Source organism: Teleopsis dalmanni, chromosome X, assembly GCF_002237135.1.
Source record: "Teleopsis dalmanni isolate 2A chromosome X, ASM223713v2, whole genome shotgun sequence".
In the NCBI taxonomy this organism is placed as follows: Eukaryota; Metazoa; Arthropoda; class Insecta; order Diptera; family Diopsidae; genus Teleopsis; species Teleopsis dalmanni.
In genome coordinates, this window is record NC_051848.1 from 26,725,344 (window position 1) to 26,742,952 (window position 17,609).

The 17,609-nt window shown below is 29.8% G+C and overlaps 2 protein-coding genes across 2 annotated transcripts; one reads left to right on the plus strand and one right to left on the minus strand.

Annotated features, from left to right (window-relative positions):
* Positions 1–5,069: 5,069 nt before the first annotated feature.
* LOC119687938 lies at positions 5,070–5,923 on the minus strand. Its single transcript, XM_038102499.1, has 2 exons — positions 5,366–5,923; positions 5,070–5,296 (listed from the first exon to the last, which is right to left on the minus strand). Exon 1 carries the CDS (start codon positions 5,860–5,862, stop codon positions 5,371–5,373), a length of 492 nt encoding a protein of 163 aa, XP_037958427.1. The 5' UTR covers positions 5,863–5,923; the 3' UTR covers positions 5,070–5,296; positions 5,366–5,370.
* A 7,266-nt stretch (positions 5,924–13,189) lies between these two features.
* Positions 13,190–15,492, plus strand: LOC119687939. The gene is made up of 4 exons (XM_038102500.1): positions 13,190–13,277; positions 14,427–14,608; positions 14,703–14,899; positions 14,956–15,492. The coding sequence occupies exons 1-4, from the start codon at positions 13,259–13,261 to the stop codon at positions 15,395–15,397; spliced, it is 840 nt and encodes a 279-aa protein (XP_037958428.1). The 5' UTR covers positions 13,190–13,258; the 3' UTR covers positions 15,398–15,492.
* Positions 15,493–17,609: the final 2,117 nt, after the last annotated feature.

Sequence of the window (17,609 nt, forward strand, 5' to 3'; positions counted from 1 at the left end):
GACCGCAGTAACAAAAGCCATCAATGCCATCATTATCAGCAGGAGCAACCTGAAACAGTGACTACCAACAATAGTGCGATCAGCAGTCCTCGATCCACAGTTCGCATTTTTATCAGCGGTGGCAACAGAAGCCTAAGTGCGAAAACAAAAAATCGCGAATAATGCAGCGCAATCACGGCAAGGAAGTTGTGCGCATGCGGAGCTGTTTTGACATACGACATATAGCTGGATGCACTAAACAAGCAAAGGTGCCGGATTGAATGCACTTAAGCATTTGGAAAGTGTTGATGTTGATTGTTCGAGTTTAGTGCGCATCGCTTCTTCTGATGCATTTATGGCAAAATGATGAATGAGGACTTTAATGTTAGCAATTTTGTTTTGAATCAAATTGAAATAAATTTCCTCTTTTAAATCATTTATATACGTCTTTAGTTTCGAGTATTGGTTGACATATATATTCCCTTTCCAGAGTAAGTGTATTTCGAGTATATAAATATTATAGTAAATGTACATATACTATAATATATGTACAGTTCATCATAGCTATACGGATCACTTAATGACTATGCTTGTTTCAAATAACATCCTTTCATTCTTCTCTCTTTTTTACCTTTGACTTCCAGTTGCTGATATTCATAATATATCTATATTATCCTTAGAAATAACAATATAAAATTTAGATTTAAAAACAGAAATACATATACTTAACTGCTTATAAATTTGTAATAATCATCAGTATCATGATGATCATCATAGCTATACGGATCATTTAAAACCTATGCTTGTTTCAAATAACATCCTCTCATTCTTCTCTTCTTTGCCATTGACTTCGAGTTGCTAATATTCATCTATCTCTCTTAGATTTTGCCGAACACTATCACACCACTTTTTTCTTTTCGTTTCCACAATAAATTCACTTTCCAATATTTGTGATGGTGTCCTTTCTTTAGACGTAAATAAAGCCTTATATATGCCACATAATTATATCACCTTTTATTAGTTAATGAATGTCATGGTTACTTCTGAAACGATCAATTGTATCGGTTATTTCCATTTTATTCTATCGATCGAAATTTTTCCGCGTTATCTTTCTTTCAAATACTACTAGATTAGTCACTTCATTATCTAATAAACTTCAAGCTTTACTCCTATAAGTTACTACTGATCATATTATTAACTTATAAAACAGTATCTTCGTTTATTATAACAATTTTTTAGGTGACATAAGCATTTTCATTTATTTTCCTATTTTGAACCTATTTTGAACCTATTTTCAGCACTTATTATGTCTAGAATATTTATCATAATAATAATAATAATAATAATAATAAATAAATTTGTATTTTCAACAATATCCGTAGTTCTATATTTTCAATGAAGTTTATATATTACGTATTATTGTTTTTAAAATTGTTTTAAGAATATGAATAAAAAATTAGAAACAAATTATCAACTATTCACCTATTTATTTATTATAGCTCTACGCTGAAAAATGGTTCAAAAGATTTTCTTCTATAAATTTTATATATCCTAGCATTAAAAAGTATGTAAATATTTTTACGTACTTAATACGTAAACTGGGCAGATTAACCCTCTTGTCAAATCTCCTAAGTGATCTGGTCTGCTTCAACTAAGGCGTGACCTGCTCAGCACAACGGTACCGATGCTGACGGATCAATGCGTAATAAGAAAACTGGATCTATTTTATAATGACTTTTGTCGAGATTGTGGCTCTGCAGATGTAAGCAAAGTGTGCTCCTCCTTTGTGTCATCTTTAGTTAGCAGAAAATCTAATATCTTTAAGGTCGCTTTTCTTACCAACCTAACAAAGTTGTCATTCTGTAAAATTAGCGACTTAGCCAGGTTTATAGAACTGTCAATTTGATTTCATTTTTACCTGATGAGGGCGTCATACCTTTCCGCGTTGCTCGTACACTGACATCTAGACAGCGCATGTATAGGTGCTAATCCGGTCGTATTACAACAAGCCATTATTTGAACTTAAGTGGGTTTGGACACAAAGCCGCTACTTCAATATAATCTGACCTAATATATAGACTAAACCCTATTTCATATATAATTTAATACAATTATTTTTAATTCTTGAAAAATTGAGTTATGTTAAGTTGTGTATTCGTAAAAATATGTGCCAACCGTTCTGGACGTCTAAAACTGTCATTACTATTGATAACAACCATACTATATATGTATGGTTTGGAATCCATCAAATGGTTTTATATACTGTTGGTTTTTCATTCAACCATTTATAAAAAATATTTTATGAAGATAAAAAAATCAGAAAACTTTTAACGCGTTTGCTAACATTTGGCAAATAATATAATCACTTAAACATTACCAACACTCTTTAAAAACCTCTACATCAAATTTTAAAGACTAAGATATAATGAAAATGCTAAAGAAGAAAGATGATAGACCCCAGAAAAAGACGAAAGCTGTCAATCGATAGGATCATGACCCAAATTTTTTTTTACCATAAAACATTACTTAATATATTCAACGTCGTTATTATTAAGAACCCTAGATATTTAAAAGGAATGAAGTCCATGAATTGCTTTTGAAGTTTATTAATCTTTGTACTTATTCTCCATATCAGATTTCTAACTTTGTTTATAAAACGAAAGGTTTGTGTACGACGGCTAAAATTCTTGGGTCATGTTATAAAAAATCAGTGGGTGTTTTAAAAACCTTGATAAAGGTTTATGAAATTAGAAAGCGATCATGTAAAAAATATAAATAATAACAAAAATTTTAAAAATATTTTTGTCTATCGTGGGCAATTGCGACTTTATGAATCTGATAACAGAAATATAAAGTATATAAATATACAATATAAACTATTAAAATTTTATTAAGAATGCTTACAATTATTCTTTTTTTTTATTCTATACTAACATTAATTTTTCATTACATGCGTTCTGTGCAGTTGGAGCAGGTGACAGTTGTAGAATTAATAATGAAATATTTTCTAATTATCTCGATTCTACATATATAAAAATTCCCACGGTTAAGATACAGAAATAGTGCAATTATTAAAAAAGAAAATAACATGTTAATATCCTTTTTAAAATCGAGTTCTCAACCTATGTTACGTGCAACAGCACTTAAATTAACCACACAAGTGACACTGTACTTTTACCCTCCCTCTTTATAAACCTTCAATTACTGGGCTACCGCTGTATATAATTTGTCACACACGTCGGTGTAACGCTACTATGTACATACACAGTTGTCCGTAATCTCAAAATAAAATAGGGTAAACATGGAAATTAAAAAAATAAAAATATTTAGCTGATGACTTGTTGAATCAGAAAAATTCATATTAAATTTTAAGATTTATTCTAGTTTCAAATAAATTATTATTTGTAATGAATATTATGTAGATTACTCGATACTAATTCCAATCCATTGATTTCAATACAGAACTAATGTTTTTCATATATTTCCTGCAAAATTATTATAAACTACGATATACATATTACTAACAATCCACAAAGAATTGAATACTATTATAGCTATTTACAACAAAATACAATAATCTTTCTCGAACAATTTAAAAAAGTATTCCTTCCAAAATACATATAATTTTAATCCATAATTATTAGTTAGCTAAAATCTTTAATCTAGCAAATTGTAATATTTAACACAGTCTACATTTTGAGATAACCTCGATAGAACTTGAATAGTTCTATTGATAACTTATTCATTAAGCAATTGTGCATAAATTGATTTAAATAACGATTAAATAGATTTTGCAAAGTACATCCACTAGACTTTTCAAGAATACGCCTCGTTATTGAAGCCATCTATTTTAAGCACAAAAGTCGGTAAGGTAAAAGACCCAATAATTAAAAATGAATAACCAAAAGTTCTCTTTACACCTACACATATTTGGGAACGGTTTTGTAATGATATATATAGATGGTGTGTATGGTTTATGTATAGTTAATTTTGTAAACGTCAGTCTCTTATAAAGTATATATTCTTTATTTATTTAATAAACATATTTTTAACATAAAGTTATTTAGTTGATCTAAATCGTTATAAGAAGTGTTTCTGAGAGATTGAAATTATATTTATAAAATAAATGAATAAACCAATACGAATTAAACACCCACTTTTCAAAATTATAAATAATTCTTTAATTGATTTACCAACCCCAATTAATATCTCTTCTTGATGAAATTTTGGATCCCTTTTAGGATTATGCTTAATCATTCAAATTTTAACTGGACTATTTTATATGTGCTTTCGATGTGTTAATTCGATGGCGAGAATAGTTTTCAGCAAGAATATAAATATAAGGTCACATAAAGATTTGTGTAGTTTTTGTAATGGAATTAGCCATAGGACTTCGACAATAGGTCTGTTCTACAAACTACTTTTAGTAGAACTCAAGTAACACAAAAGTAAATTTCAAAACTGAAAAGAAAAAGTCATTACACTTTCATTAATATAATTCATAATTCCATTAATAAAAATACTTTCACTTGATAATACAGTCTTCCATGCCTTTTTGATGAAAACCATCCAGTATTTGGAAGAGAATAATTGTATATGCATTTCTTGCAATGTTTAAGATTTCTCGATCCCAACAACGTCCCACCAACAGTAAATAATTGTAATGTTCCATAATAAAAAATATCGTCTTTAATAGATTACGCTGGGTTGAGTCAGTAGTTTGGAAGACATGAATGAACATATATTCTAAGTAGTCTTTCTACAACAAATGAGTGTCTGACATTTTGCTAGCATAGTAGGACATGTTGATTAGAAGAGCTTATATTCAAATTGATTCATAATTTAGAAAGTCTAATAAGCTATTGGAAAAATAATTTTAAAAGAAAAATAAAAATTTGGATTCTCAGAATTATTTCATATTAATAGTGATAGATGAGACAACAAAACATTATTGAAAAAAATTAATGTTATAAAATATTTTTTCAATATTTTATAAGAATGAGAATAAGAATTTTTCAACTGTAGTTCTAATATACGATTATGAGAAAAAGTCATCACACTTTATGTTAATGTATTTATCACTTGCATTTAATTCTTGAATAAAAACATATTTTTATTCGCTTATACTATTTAAAATCGTTGTAACAGAATTAAAGTAAAATTTTCTATTTTCTAGAATTGTCATCCATCTAGACATCCTTCTAAACAAAAATTTCGTTGTCTTGAAGTGATTCAAATTAACTTGTCAAAAAAACGTCGCTCCCCGATTTTTGAAACAAAATCTAGCATTGGTATTTGAATTGGAATTTGAATTTATCTAAAAAAATATATGAGAATAAATGTGACTCTCATAAAAAATTATTATCAAATCAGTTCTAATACTTACATAAACTATTTTTGCATGTACTTTGGAGAAGTTGCCTCCAATGACTTTATGACTTCCCCAATGAGTTTCTTATAATGTTCTAATTGTTTAGGTTTATAAACACTTCTGGCCTTCCAAACATCTAGCATTTTTTCAATATACTTCAGTAACTTCAAATCAGTACATCCTGTTACCAACTTTTCGAAGACGTAATCTAACATCATCTGAAAATGCCAAATAATGTTGGCTTTAGACTCTTCAACGCATTTTTGATGAACACCATCCAGTATTTGGAAGAGGACAATTGTGTGGAGATTTCTTTCAGTGTTTAAGACTTCTCGTCCCCAACATCGCGCCAACAAGAGGGAATAATCATAATGTTCGATAATAAAAAGTACCGTCTTCTGTAGACTACGCTGGGATGAGTTAGTTGTTTGGAAGACATGAATGAACATATCTTCTAGGTAATCTTCCTCTTCCGCATCATTTCCTGATAATTTGCTAATATGGCTAGACATGGTGCCAGAAAGAACTTATATACAAATTAGTTTCTAATTTAGAACGTCAAATAAATGTAAAAGTAAATTTTTGGAAAGAAAATAATAATTTGAATGTTTAAAAATATCTCACTTTAGTATTATAAATGATACAATGTAACTATGTTAAAAAAAATTTCTTACAATTTTTTATTAGAATATACTATGTAATGAATGATTTATAATCATTAATAGATATCTAGGACCGAAAATACCAATTATTTCAAATATTTTTAAAAAAAAAAGTAGCAATGAAAAGTTCTCTAAATTCTTATTTAAGTATATAATTATCAATCTGACAACTTTGGTTCATAATATTATGCTTGCTCTATGTATATGAGCGTTTTGAAATAAAAGTCAAAAAATAATAATTATATTTACTTTATAACATATTACTCCAAAATAATTACCTACAGCAACCATTCAATACATTTTATGTGAAATTGCAAAAACATTTTTTTTTATTTTCGTTTTTAAAAATATCAGGCACGCCGGGTGAGTTATATTTTGTTTTCAAAAATAAAAATTCTTTCTGTGTTTTACATTTTTAAGGTAAAAATAATAGTTATTTGTGCGTTTTAAAATAAAAAGCAGAGTGTAAGAGTTATTTGTGTGTGAAGTAATAAAAGGCGCATGATAATAATTATTTTTAGAACATATAATATAAAGCAAACCTAATTATTATTCCTTGAGTTTTATTTTGAAATGCGAATGATAAGAGTTATAAGGTGATTTTTATTTTTTTAATTATAAATGTTACGGTCACTGATAGAAACATATCTGTTCTTTGCACTTATCCGAAAGTAATGGAATAAAATCTTAAATATATTCAAGACGATTTTAATACAAATAAATTTCATGTTTTCGAATTTTAAAAATGTCAGGCACGCCGGGTGAGTTATATTTTGTTTTCAACAATAAAAATTCTTCCTACGTTTTACATTTTTAAGGTAAAAATTATAGTTATTTGTGCGTTTTAAAATAAAAAGCAGAGTGTAAGAGTTATTTGTGTGTGAAAAAATAAAAGGCGCATGATAATAATTATTTTCAAAACATATAATATAAAGCAAATCTAATTATTATGTTTTGAGTTTTATTTTAAAATGCGAATGATAAGAGTTATAAGGTGATTTTTATTTTTTTAATAATAACTGTTACGGTCCCTGATAGAAATATATCTGTTCTTTGCATTTATCCGAAAGTAATGGAATAAGATGTTGAATATATTCAAGATGATTTTAATATAAATAAATTTTATATTATCTTTTTGACTATTCGGGCTGTTACTTTCTATAACTTCCTCTCTGTAACAAATTATATAAGTTGAATTACAGAGGAATATCAATTGGATTATGCACAAATATGGATGTCTACATGTTTTCAAGTTCACATGTCTAGTTATAAGTACGATAAGGAATGCTAGGGAATGCATAATTTTTAATTTTGTTCCCTACTACTGCACCTTACTGCTTCCATAATTTTCTCATAATAATTTTTGTATAAATCCAGAATTGCTTAAGTGCATGCACCTCAGGTTTGTCTGTCCGTGCATCACAAGTGTGCATTATAAATGGAGCGCGGTGACTGCACACTTGACTCAACACAATAAGACTGCAAGTGCTATTGCGCTTTCCAGCACTAATTAGTCCGCGCACTTGTGCTCGTAATTCAATTTCTTTTGCTATTCGTATTACTGAAGTAAATTCGTATTTAAATGAAACGCGTGAGATCATTCATCTACGTTAATATTTGCGTTTAAGCGCGATTTTGAATTATATCGTTTGAGCGAATAACACAGCAATTCTTATTATTTTTACCTGTTTCTTGAACTCAATTCGTCGTAATTCCTAGCGTCTTCTTCGAGATTCTTGAGTTCAGTTCTGCACCTGTAAGACACCTGTGCGCATTCGCACAAGTGGAAAATTAATGAAAAATTATGCAAAAATTATTCACATAATATTTCACTCTTGTAATTGAGATGCAAATGTCTGTATGCGCGTTTAAAACTATATCGTTTGGCTGCGACCAAATAGTTATAGAAATTTTATAAAAACCAATGTTTTATAGATGATTAGTCATAACAATATTAACTGGAGATAACTGGAGAGGTTTCTATTTTTAAAGGTGATATGAAATCCAAAGTTATAGACTTACATTAAGCTCTTATTTCGACAACAAAGAGAATTTAAATAGAAGCCTTATATATTCTTGAAGGAATAGTCAGACATATATGCCTTACATCATTGAAGCACTCAGACACGCGGAGTGAAATCAGTTATATAAATAAGCTTCATGAAAGATCAGTTCTGTTAAAAACTAATGAAACTAATGAAAAGTGATGAAAAGTATAGAAAATGAAAAATTGACAACAATAATCCTGAAACTATATATTAGTACGTCTTCCTGGTCTTACTGATGGAATCAAATCAGTTATATAAGTGAGGAATTCAAAAAAACTTCATGAAAGATCAGTTCTGTTAAAAACTAATGAAAAGTATAGAAAATGGAAAATTGACAACAATAATCCTGAAACTATATATTAGTACGTCTTCCTGGTCTTACTGATGGAATCAAATCAGTTATATAAGTGAGGAATTCAAAAAAACTTCATGAAAGATCAGTTCTGTTAAAAACTAATGAAAAGTATAGAAAATGGAAAATTGACAGTAACAATCCTGAAACTAAACATCAGGTTATCTTAACTTAACAGCAAATATCTTAACAGTAAACAACGAAATAAAGCACGCTTACTCAAGCCGAAACCAGCTAAGAGTGACTATATATATCGATCCTTTTGTTTATGCTACTACACTCAAAAATGACTTCGTTTACCGCCAGTAAAAAATTTATCAACTGTTTTTTGTTTGGGAATTTGACTCATCTAAGCTATACTTGAATCGAAGTTATTGCTGCAAATGTTTTCTTCGCACATTCAAAAAATTACTTCCTTTACCGTAAGAATCTATTAAAGACACTACGACTAGAAGCACTCTATATGCTGCTATGTCTGAATTTGGTGTCCCAGCAAAACCCATACGACTATATAAAATGACGTTGAGCAGCACCACCAACTCTATTAGAATCGGGAAGAACTTCTTCGAGCCATTTGATACCAAACGAAGTTTTAAAAAGGGTAACTCCTTATCATATGACTACTTTACCCTTATGTTGAAAACGATAATTCGAGTACCACATTTAAACCGCACTGGCACAATACTCCACAGAAGTATATTGCATGCTTGTGTATGGCAGTAATTATTGATTGATATCATTGCTATAAACACCCATGCCATCAGTGCAGCATTTTTCAACTTAGGAAAACAAGCGTAGCAAATGGTTCCTGTGGTAAAAGTGGCCAAAACAAAGTACTTTCTTTCAACAAATATTTTTCCTGAGCATCTTAGGATCCACGTCACTATTGACAATTACAAATACGAAGTTGTGAAAGACTTTGCTTATTTGGGAAACAGCGTGAACACCAAAAATAACGTCAGCCTAGAAATTCAACGAAGAATCACTCTTGTCAACAGATGTTACTTCGGGTTGAGTAGGCAATCGAGATATAAATGGACTTTCAAGACAAACAAAAATCAGACACCATATGTCTCTTATCATACCTGTTCTGCTGTATGCTGCGAAAGCTTGGACAATTACCAATAGTGATGTGAAGACGTTTGGAGCAATCAGGAGAAAAATTTTTCGGAAGCTCTATTCATTGCGTGTTGACGACGAGTACCAAATTAGATGAAACGATGAGCTGTCTTAGCTATACCGCAATATTGACATAATTAAGCACATAAACATTTATGCATAAACATGTCGTGGGTACAGAAGAAAGTATTCCGGCTAGAAAAGTGTTTGATTCGAAACTTGTAAGCGGAAAAAGCGGTAAATAGGGTCCGAATCTTCAGTGAAAGGAACAGGTAAACCAACGATTTGGAGGCGCCCAACATTACAAACTCGCGAGAGCAAGGAACTGATCAGGCTGACTGGCTGAAGTTTACTGGACGCAGCCAAGGACGACCCACATCTGTAATGTCCAACTAAGTAAGTAAATAAGTAAATCTGTTATAAGATTATAGTAAGGATGAATGTAATCATGCAAGGCTCCTTGCGACATGGCTCGAAGTTAATATTTTATACCTAAACCAATCTACGAAAAGTATGTGAAAGATTGCATCGTGCGCTCCCATAGTTACAAGGAAGACAAAGGAAGACTTAATGATTTTTTTATACTTTACCATATATATAATAGCTTTATCTGCAAGAATATGAAAGAATATCTTTAAATAATATTTAATACTCAACTGATGAATAGTTAAATTACTTCATTTAACTTAACTTGATTTAAATTTCACTTAGGACTTTTCTAAAATTAAAATATATATGGAGGTTTCAATAAAGCTGTCCTTTCGAAGTTTTGCTATATTTAACATCAAAAGTTTTTTTTTTCTAATTATTTGTTTTTTTTTTTTTAATTTGTCATTTGGGAGCTGCAAGCGAAGTGAAGTCCCAACAACGGAAACTCATTGGCAACGCTTCGTTGCGTTTTTGTTAAAGTTACTTACTTGTACTTTTAATTTACAGAAAAAAAACAAAAAACAAAAAAAAAGAATAATAAACAAAAATAAATAAATAAATATAATAATAGTGTAATAATAAATAAATAACAACAAATCTGACCCCAACAATTGGAAAGGCCTCAAATATTGTTTAATATTTCAGTTACGCTTGGCAACACCAAAGCATCGCGATAAGTTAATTTCTTTAACAAAAGTTTTTTTAATAATAAAATAAAAAATGAAAACAGCTCTCATATATATATAACTATATATATATATATATATATATATATGATGTACTTTGCACTATGCGTATATATGCTTCTTGCCATTGTTTAAATCTAAACCAACAATTTTAATAAGTGAAGTGAAATGTTTATAAAAAAAAAAGGGTAAATCACTCAGTAGCAACGCACCAATTCCAGTACTGGCCGAATTTAGCTTTATTTTATGATTTCAGAGATATTTCTACCACCTTAACGAAGAGTCTTCAGACCGATATGAGTGAAACACTTTGGAATCATAACAATATTAGATAATTTTCATGTGTGAAGTGAACACCTGAGCTGCGGAAGATTTGAAAGTTCTTGTGCCGTAACGTCATTAAAATTAATTTAACATATACCATATATATTATATGACTCTATCTACCATATATGAGCTCCACACTGTCAAGACCAGAGTACAACATGAGATACAAATAAATAAGCACAAAACATTTAATCATAAAAAAATGCAAAAATTAAAACAAAGAAACTACTAAGTCTTTAGAAAAAGTGGGGAAGCGTACTTGAAGCATATAGAGTTTCATGAAAAGTTCTGCTTAATTTATGACGCTTGCGCCTTTCGCTTTGATTAAGTAAAAATTTTTGGTTACGTTTCGTTTGCGATTTATTGAGTGCTACCTTGTGACTGCCTGCCTGACTGTCTACTTAACTACCTGTCTCGCTACCTAACAACTCTAGTATTCTTTCATTTCAATGGACAAGTATTCTAATAAATTGGACCCCTTCGTACACAGCATGCTCTGAAGGTATTTGCGAATATCTTTAATACATGCGAATAACTAGAAACTCTATTACTTTTATTAAAAAAGCAACAATGCTTGAACAAATCTACTACAAACTCATTAAATTCGTTTATGAAGTTTATTTAATTAATTTATATATGTAAAAAAGTTGCAATCAATTATTAAAATCATTTTTAATTATTATTATTTACATCATGCTAATTTATGTATTAAATAAAAAAACTTTACACAACCTTCCTTAATAAATTATTTATTGCACTTATATATAACATATATAGTTACTTACTTCACGTAGTTGACCATTACAGATGTGGGTCATCCTTGGCTGCGTACAGTAACTTCAGCCAGCAAGCCCAATCAGTTGGTTGCTGTCGCCAGTTGGTAGTTCCGAGCGCACCCCCAAAATGCAGATCGGTGGATCTAGTCCATGGACGTCCTTTACCACATTTCCCAAATGTGAGTACTGAATCAAATACTCTTCTAGTCGAACTACTTTTTTTCATACGCACGGCATAACAAAGCAGCGAAGCCGTTGAATTTTCATGCACTTAACTATAAATGTTGCGGTATAACTTATACAGCCCGTAGTTCCATCTAATTCAGTTCGCGTTGTCAACCCATAAGGGACCATAGAGTTTTAGAAGAATTTTCATCTTGAATGCTCTTGACGTCTCCTCATCACTGTTGGTAATTGGCCAAGCTTCTCCACCATACAGCCGGACAGGTATGATAAGGGACATGCTTGAGAGGTATGATTTTTGTTTGTCGAATAAAGATTTTCTTTCACAATTGCCTACTTAGCCCAAAGTAACATCTGTTGGCAAGAGTGGTTCTTCTTGGAATCTTGGGTTTTTACGCTGGTTGTCAAACAACAAAAATCTTTCACAACTTTGAACTTATAACTGTCAACAGTGACGTAGGTTGCAAGACGCCCAGAAAATTTGTTTGTTGACAGAAAATACTTTGTTTTATCCTCATTTACCACAAGACCTTTATTATATAGTTAGTAAGATATTATGTATTTAATATATATTTTTATATAAAACAAGTGATTATTTAGTTTGCTTATATTTGTTAGTTAATTACTAGTTAACAAAAAAATATAATCTTTTTATTTAAGATATATCGCTAGACGTCTATAAGTGTTACTCTATTCTGTAAAAAAGAAAACTTCGATTAAACATGTGTTCATGAGCCTCTTTCATAGTACTGATGAATACATACGTCCAACAATATATTATATAGTACATTTACCTTATAAAAAAAAAATTAATGTTGTTTTAGGTTATAATATTCAGACTATATAAGTTAAGTACAAGTTATTATTAAATAATAATGTCAAAGATTTTATGCGATTCAAACAAAAAAAAAAATGTACTTTATTCACCGTCTGACCTTCTGAGAGAAATTGACTCTTCATCCTTTTGAATGAAAAAAACAGCCAAATTGTCTTGGTTTTCCAATCAATAAACAGGAAAAATAAGAGAGACATGAAGTGCATAGGATTTATTTTTAAAATCCACTTTTTATTTTTATTTTTATAATGAAGTAGTCTATAATTCTTAAGGACTTCAATAGTCAGATCAAAAAACATCTATTAGTACATGAGATATTAAGATATTACTTACATTTTGACATTCAAATTTTTATCTAAGAAAACTATGAATTTGTATTAACCAAATTGATATGAACAATCCATATAAAATATAAAATAGTTATTTTTTCATAAGATTAATATTTTTTGTGTTCCTTTTATAATTGGATTGTAACAAATTTTGAACTAGCCATGTCGGTTTCTATAGAAGGTAAATGAAACATTTCTATTATTAAAAAAAAAAAATACAGACCTATGGTTAAGATTAGACAGCATTGCAAAGTGTGTACAAAAAATGGAACTTACATAGTAGGAAGCTACCACTAACTTTTTACAGACAGCTTCAGTACTTTCTTTCAATCAACATATTTTTATATAAAATAAAGCAATTTCTATATCATTAAATTAATATATTAGATTCATAATATTACTTGCAGTACTCCTCTTGACGGATCTACATTTTTTTTTACTTGTTTCCACACACCTCGATAATTGACTTTTTATCTGTAGTTTTGTATATGGAGCATTTTTTTACAAATCGGACACCTTTTTGATCTCATCATCTCCGATTTGACCGATTTGGCAATGTGTCTACAAAGCTAATTGTCAAAAACCTCTTACGTAGATATCTCTATCTATATTTTTCCCGAGATACGAGTCTTCAAATTTTATTAAAGGAATTCATAAAAAAATTTCAATCAAATCGGAGATTATGAGGTCATTTTTTGCCAAAATCTGTCCGATTTATAAGAGAATGACCCATATTCATCGTTTTTATGTCATTTTCAACCACATCAATTCACATTTTTCGGAGTTCCCTCTTACAGCAAAAGCTTGTCGTGGCAGTACTGTTATATACAGAGAACTGCAGAAACTCTCCCCCAATTTCTTGAATCAAACGCTTGCTTGACATTAAGCCAAGTATTTGATAAAGAGTAAAATATTGACCGGTGGCTGAAGTTGTACCATGATGAAGTCAATTTCATTAGCTTCATAATTTTATAGCTATTGAATTATCCCTTTCACGCCAGTATATTGAGGCAGCAGGTTTCACATCTAAACACATTTTTGAGCATCCCATAAAACTATTTCATTGCCTGCAATGGTACATTCTATTATTTTAATTATAGTAATTTTACAAATTTTTCTTTTTTTATTGTGCTAAGATATCATCCTCAACATTACAACTGATATCAAGGTGGATTTTCTGATATGAGTTCTATCTATTCTTAAACTTAAACCTATTCTTAAAGAAAAATTCGTTCTTAATGTACTCTTATTTTACTCTTATCATAAATAAATCACCTATTTTTTAATTTAATTAAATTTACTGCTGACTTACATGTTTCCCTTCTCTTAGATTTTGAATACATTATAAATAGACCGCCGGTAGGAAAAGTTGCTTTTGGAACAACTATGGACCGTGAGGTATTGCCAGTGAAAGGAAAATTCCTAACTTCATTTATGCGGCGTAATATAGGTGAAGTGCGCAATCATCCCGCACCAGGTACATACAATCCAAAACTTCCACTTCGAAATCCAGTAAGCTGAGTATATATATAATTACACTATAAACTATGCATACATACATGTAGATAAGTATACTTAATAGGTCAATCTATTATTTTATTTTTAGTTTCCATCCACTAAAGGGTGGTCAGTTTTTTTGCGATTAAATTTAAGATTTGCGGAAGAAAAACCTTCACCATATCCTTCAATAGGATATTATGATGTGGAAAAAGTAGTAGAAATAAAACCACCACGGAATCCATTTAATTGCCCACATGAAGACAAAAAAGATGCTTACTTTCCAAAAGGATCGCGAGCTTTCGAGTCAGTATTAAACAATTCCATCATATCTATTTTTTTGGTGTCATTTTTTATTTTAGAGTCGGTCATTATCAAATTGAGAATCCAATTAAGAAGCCAATGATAAGAACTCACTTTCGAACATGCCGTGAAATTAGACCAGCTATAATAACAGTCTGTAAAACCAAAAATAAAGCTAAATGTTACATATGTGATACGACACCTGTTGGTGATTATTTTTGTGACTTTGATCAAAAACTTGATGTGTGCCGTAAATGTATGAAAAAGAAAGTTGAAGAAACAAAGAGCTGTTTACTGGATTTCAAGGAACGTTGGATAATGCAGGGTGACCTGGAACGTTTTAAACAGTGTCGGTACTGTGATATTATACATAATCACAACAATACCAAGGCTTCAATTAAACTTATGACTAAAAGAGAATGGGAAAGAAAAATTCGTATAGAAAATTATTTATATCCTTACATGATAAACACACCTATTCAATATAGGGAACCACAATGAAAACAATTTCTCTATATTATTGTACTATTGGTGGCTTTAAATTAATTCTCGCAATTTATTATAAGATTTTATTTTATAAACTAGTAACTCTTTTATAAATCAATGCTACTATAAATAAAAATGGTTGCGAATTAAAAAAAAATTTAATTAAATATGACATCATTTATGCATCTTCCAATTCTAACCTATTTTCTGATCAATGGCCAAACAAAACTTTAAGCTTTCAAGCCTTAACGGATTTTGAGAATAGAATTTATCTACAGAGCATTGTTTCCTATATACCATAAACTGTTCAGTAACGTTTATATTTTCGAGACACTTATACATCTCTTATCTCCATTCTTAAAAATAGGATGAAATATAAATTTTTGGTCATGAAAAATCTTTTGTTTTAGAAAAATAGTACTGTTCGTAACACCTATATCACAAATTTCGTATAAATATCTTTTGAGAACAACACAAAGTTAATTTGAATATGATTTGATTTTTTATTATAATGTAAACGATGAGAATGTTGCAAGCGGGCCTATAGTACCAGGCTATGTCATAAAAAAGTTTACAAGTGGTATAAAACAGGGCTGTTCAAACCAGATAAGATCACAGGACAGTTCAAATCATTGGGGAGCCGCAGAAATAATTACGTACGTTCATAATTTTGTCGGAGAGAAATAAGAGTACGGCAATAATGTTAAATTAAGTTTTATTAATTCTTCATTAATTTATCTTTTACAATTCTATTAACAACAACATTATTAGTATTAGTTTTTGCCATGCAAAAAATATCTTATTTTTAATATAATGACATGCACTAGATATGAGTTTTTAAAACCAGTTGTAGAAAGAAATATATACTAAAATCTTTGCAAAGTAGTAAATTAACGTTAAGTACAATAAATTATTTAAAACATTTTAATTTATTTCATATAGCAATGAAAAATTTGTCTAATTGTGGTAGACTAAAAACATGTTGCGGGCCGTATGAGACCCACCGACCGTGCTTTAGCTTTATACAGCCCTGGTATAAACCATTCAACTATTAGCAAATATGCCTAATAGTATTTATGAAATATTTATGAAAGCATAAATAAAAGAAAAAGAATATTAAAATATTTGTTCCCAAAAATCGTCGATTAAGAAATAGAGTCCTCGTTGAATACTATTAACATTTAGTGTGGATTAGTACAGACTATTTTGAAAAATATTTTATGCTTCAAAAAAAATTAAAATCTCTTTCGTTGACACAAATACTCAATTTTTTTAGTAGTTCTTCAAGACAATTTTGTCAAAAACTCAATTCAATTATAGTATTCACCTATGTTTGCACCAAACAAATTCTCTTTATGCCCTAAGTTTAAGAAAGTATGTCAAGGACAACGTTTTGACACAATTGAAGAGAGAAAAACCGAATCATTGTGCACTTCTGAGCTCATTTCGTAAATCAATTTAAGTAATAGTAACCAGGATTGAAAAAAAAAACGAGTTCTTCGAAAACGATGATATTTTGAAGAATCCATACAATTTGTATGGATTTGTATTTTGTATTTTGATCAAAGTGTTTTGAGATTTTTTGCAAAAAGATGACAAACATTTTTAAACTTGTCGCAACATGCATGCGTAGCTTTGTCTTCAATCTCAGCGATCAATTTTAATGTGAAGATCAGCACAATTCAGCCTACAAATGAGATTACAGATCTATATAGATATAGATTTATGTATATATACTCGTAATATGCACTTACTAGTTACTCTTCATTGGTTATTGTTTTTATGATATTGTAGCTACCATGACTTTCTCAGTATTAGACGTCCCTAGATTAGGTTCTATACATAAGAAAGAATATATACCTAAATCATGCAACAAATAATGTCTCTACAAGCAGAATGGTATTGAAATTTAACAATTGAAAATAATAAAAATATAATTAATTAATTAAATTATTCTACAGCTGGCTTATGATTACTTTCATAGCAAATTAACAAAATAAAATTACAGAAAAACGTGCGTTTAAGGTGCGCTGACTCTGAGCTTCAAATTTGGCAGCGCACGAGTTCGATTACTGTTACTTGCAGTCCCAAAAAATTTTTTTACGAATAATTAAATACAATAATTATTTCCAAAACCACTGTTGATGGGTATTCGGCAATACTCGAAACAGCTGTATGGTCAGCCAAATATTAATTAATTAAAAATAATATAAAATTAAATTTTTGT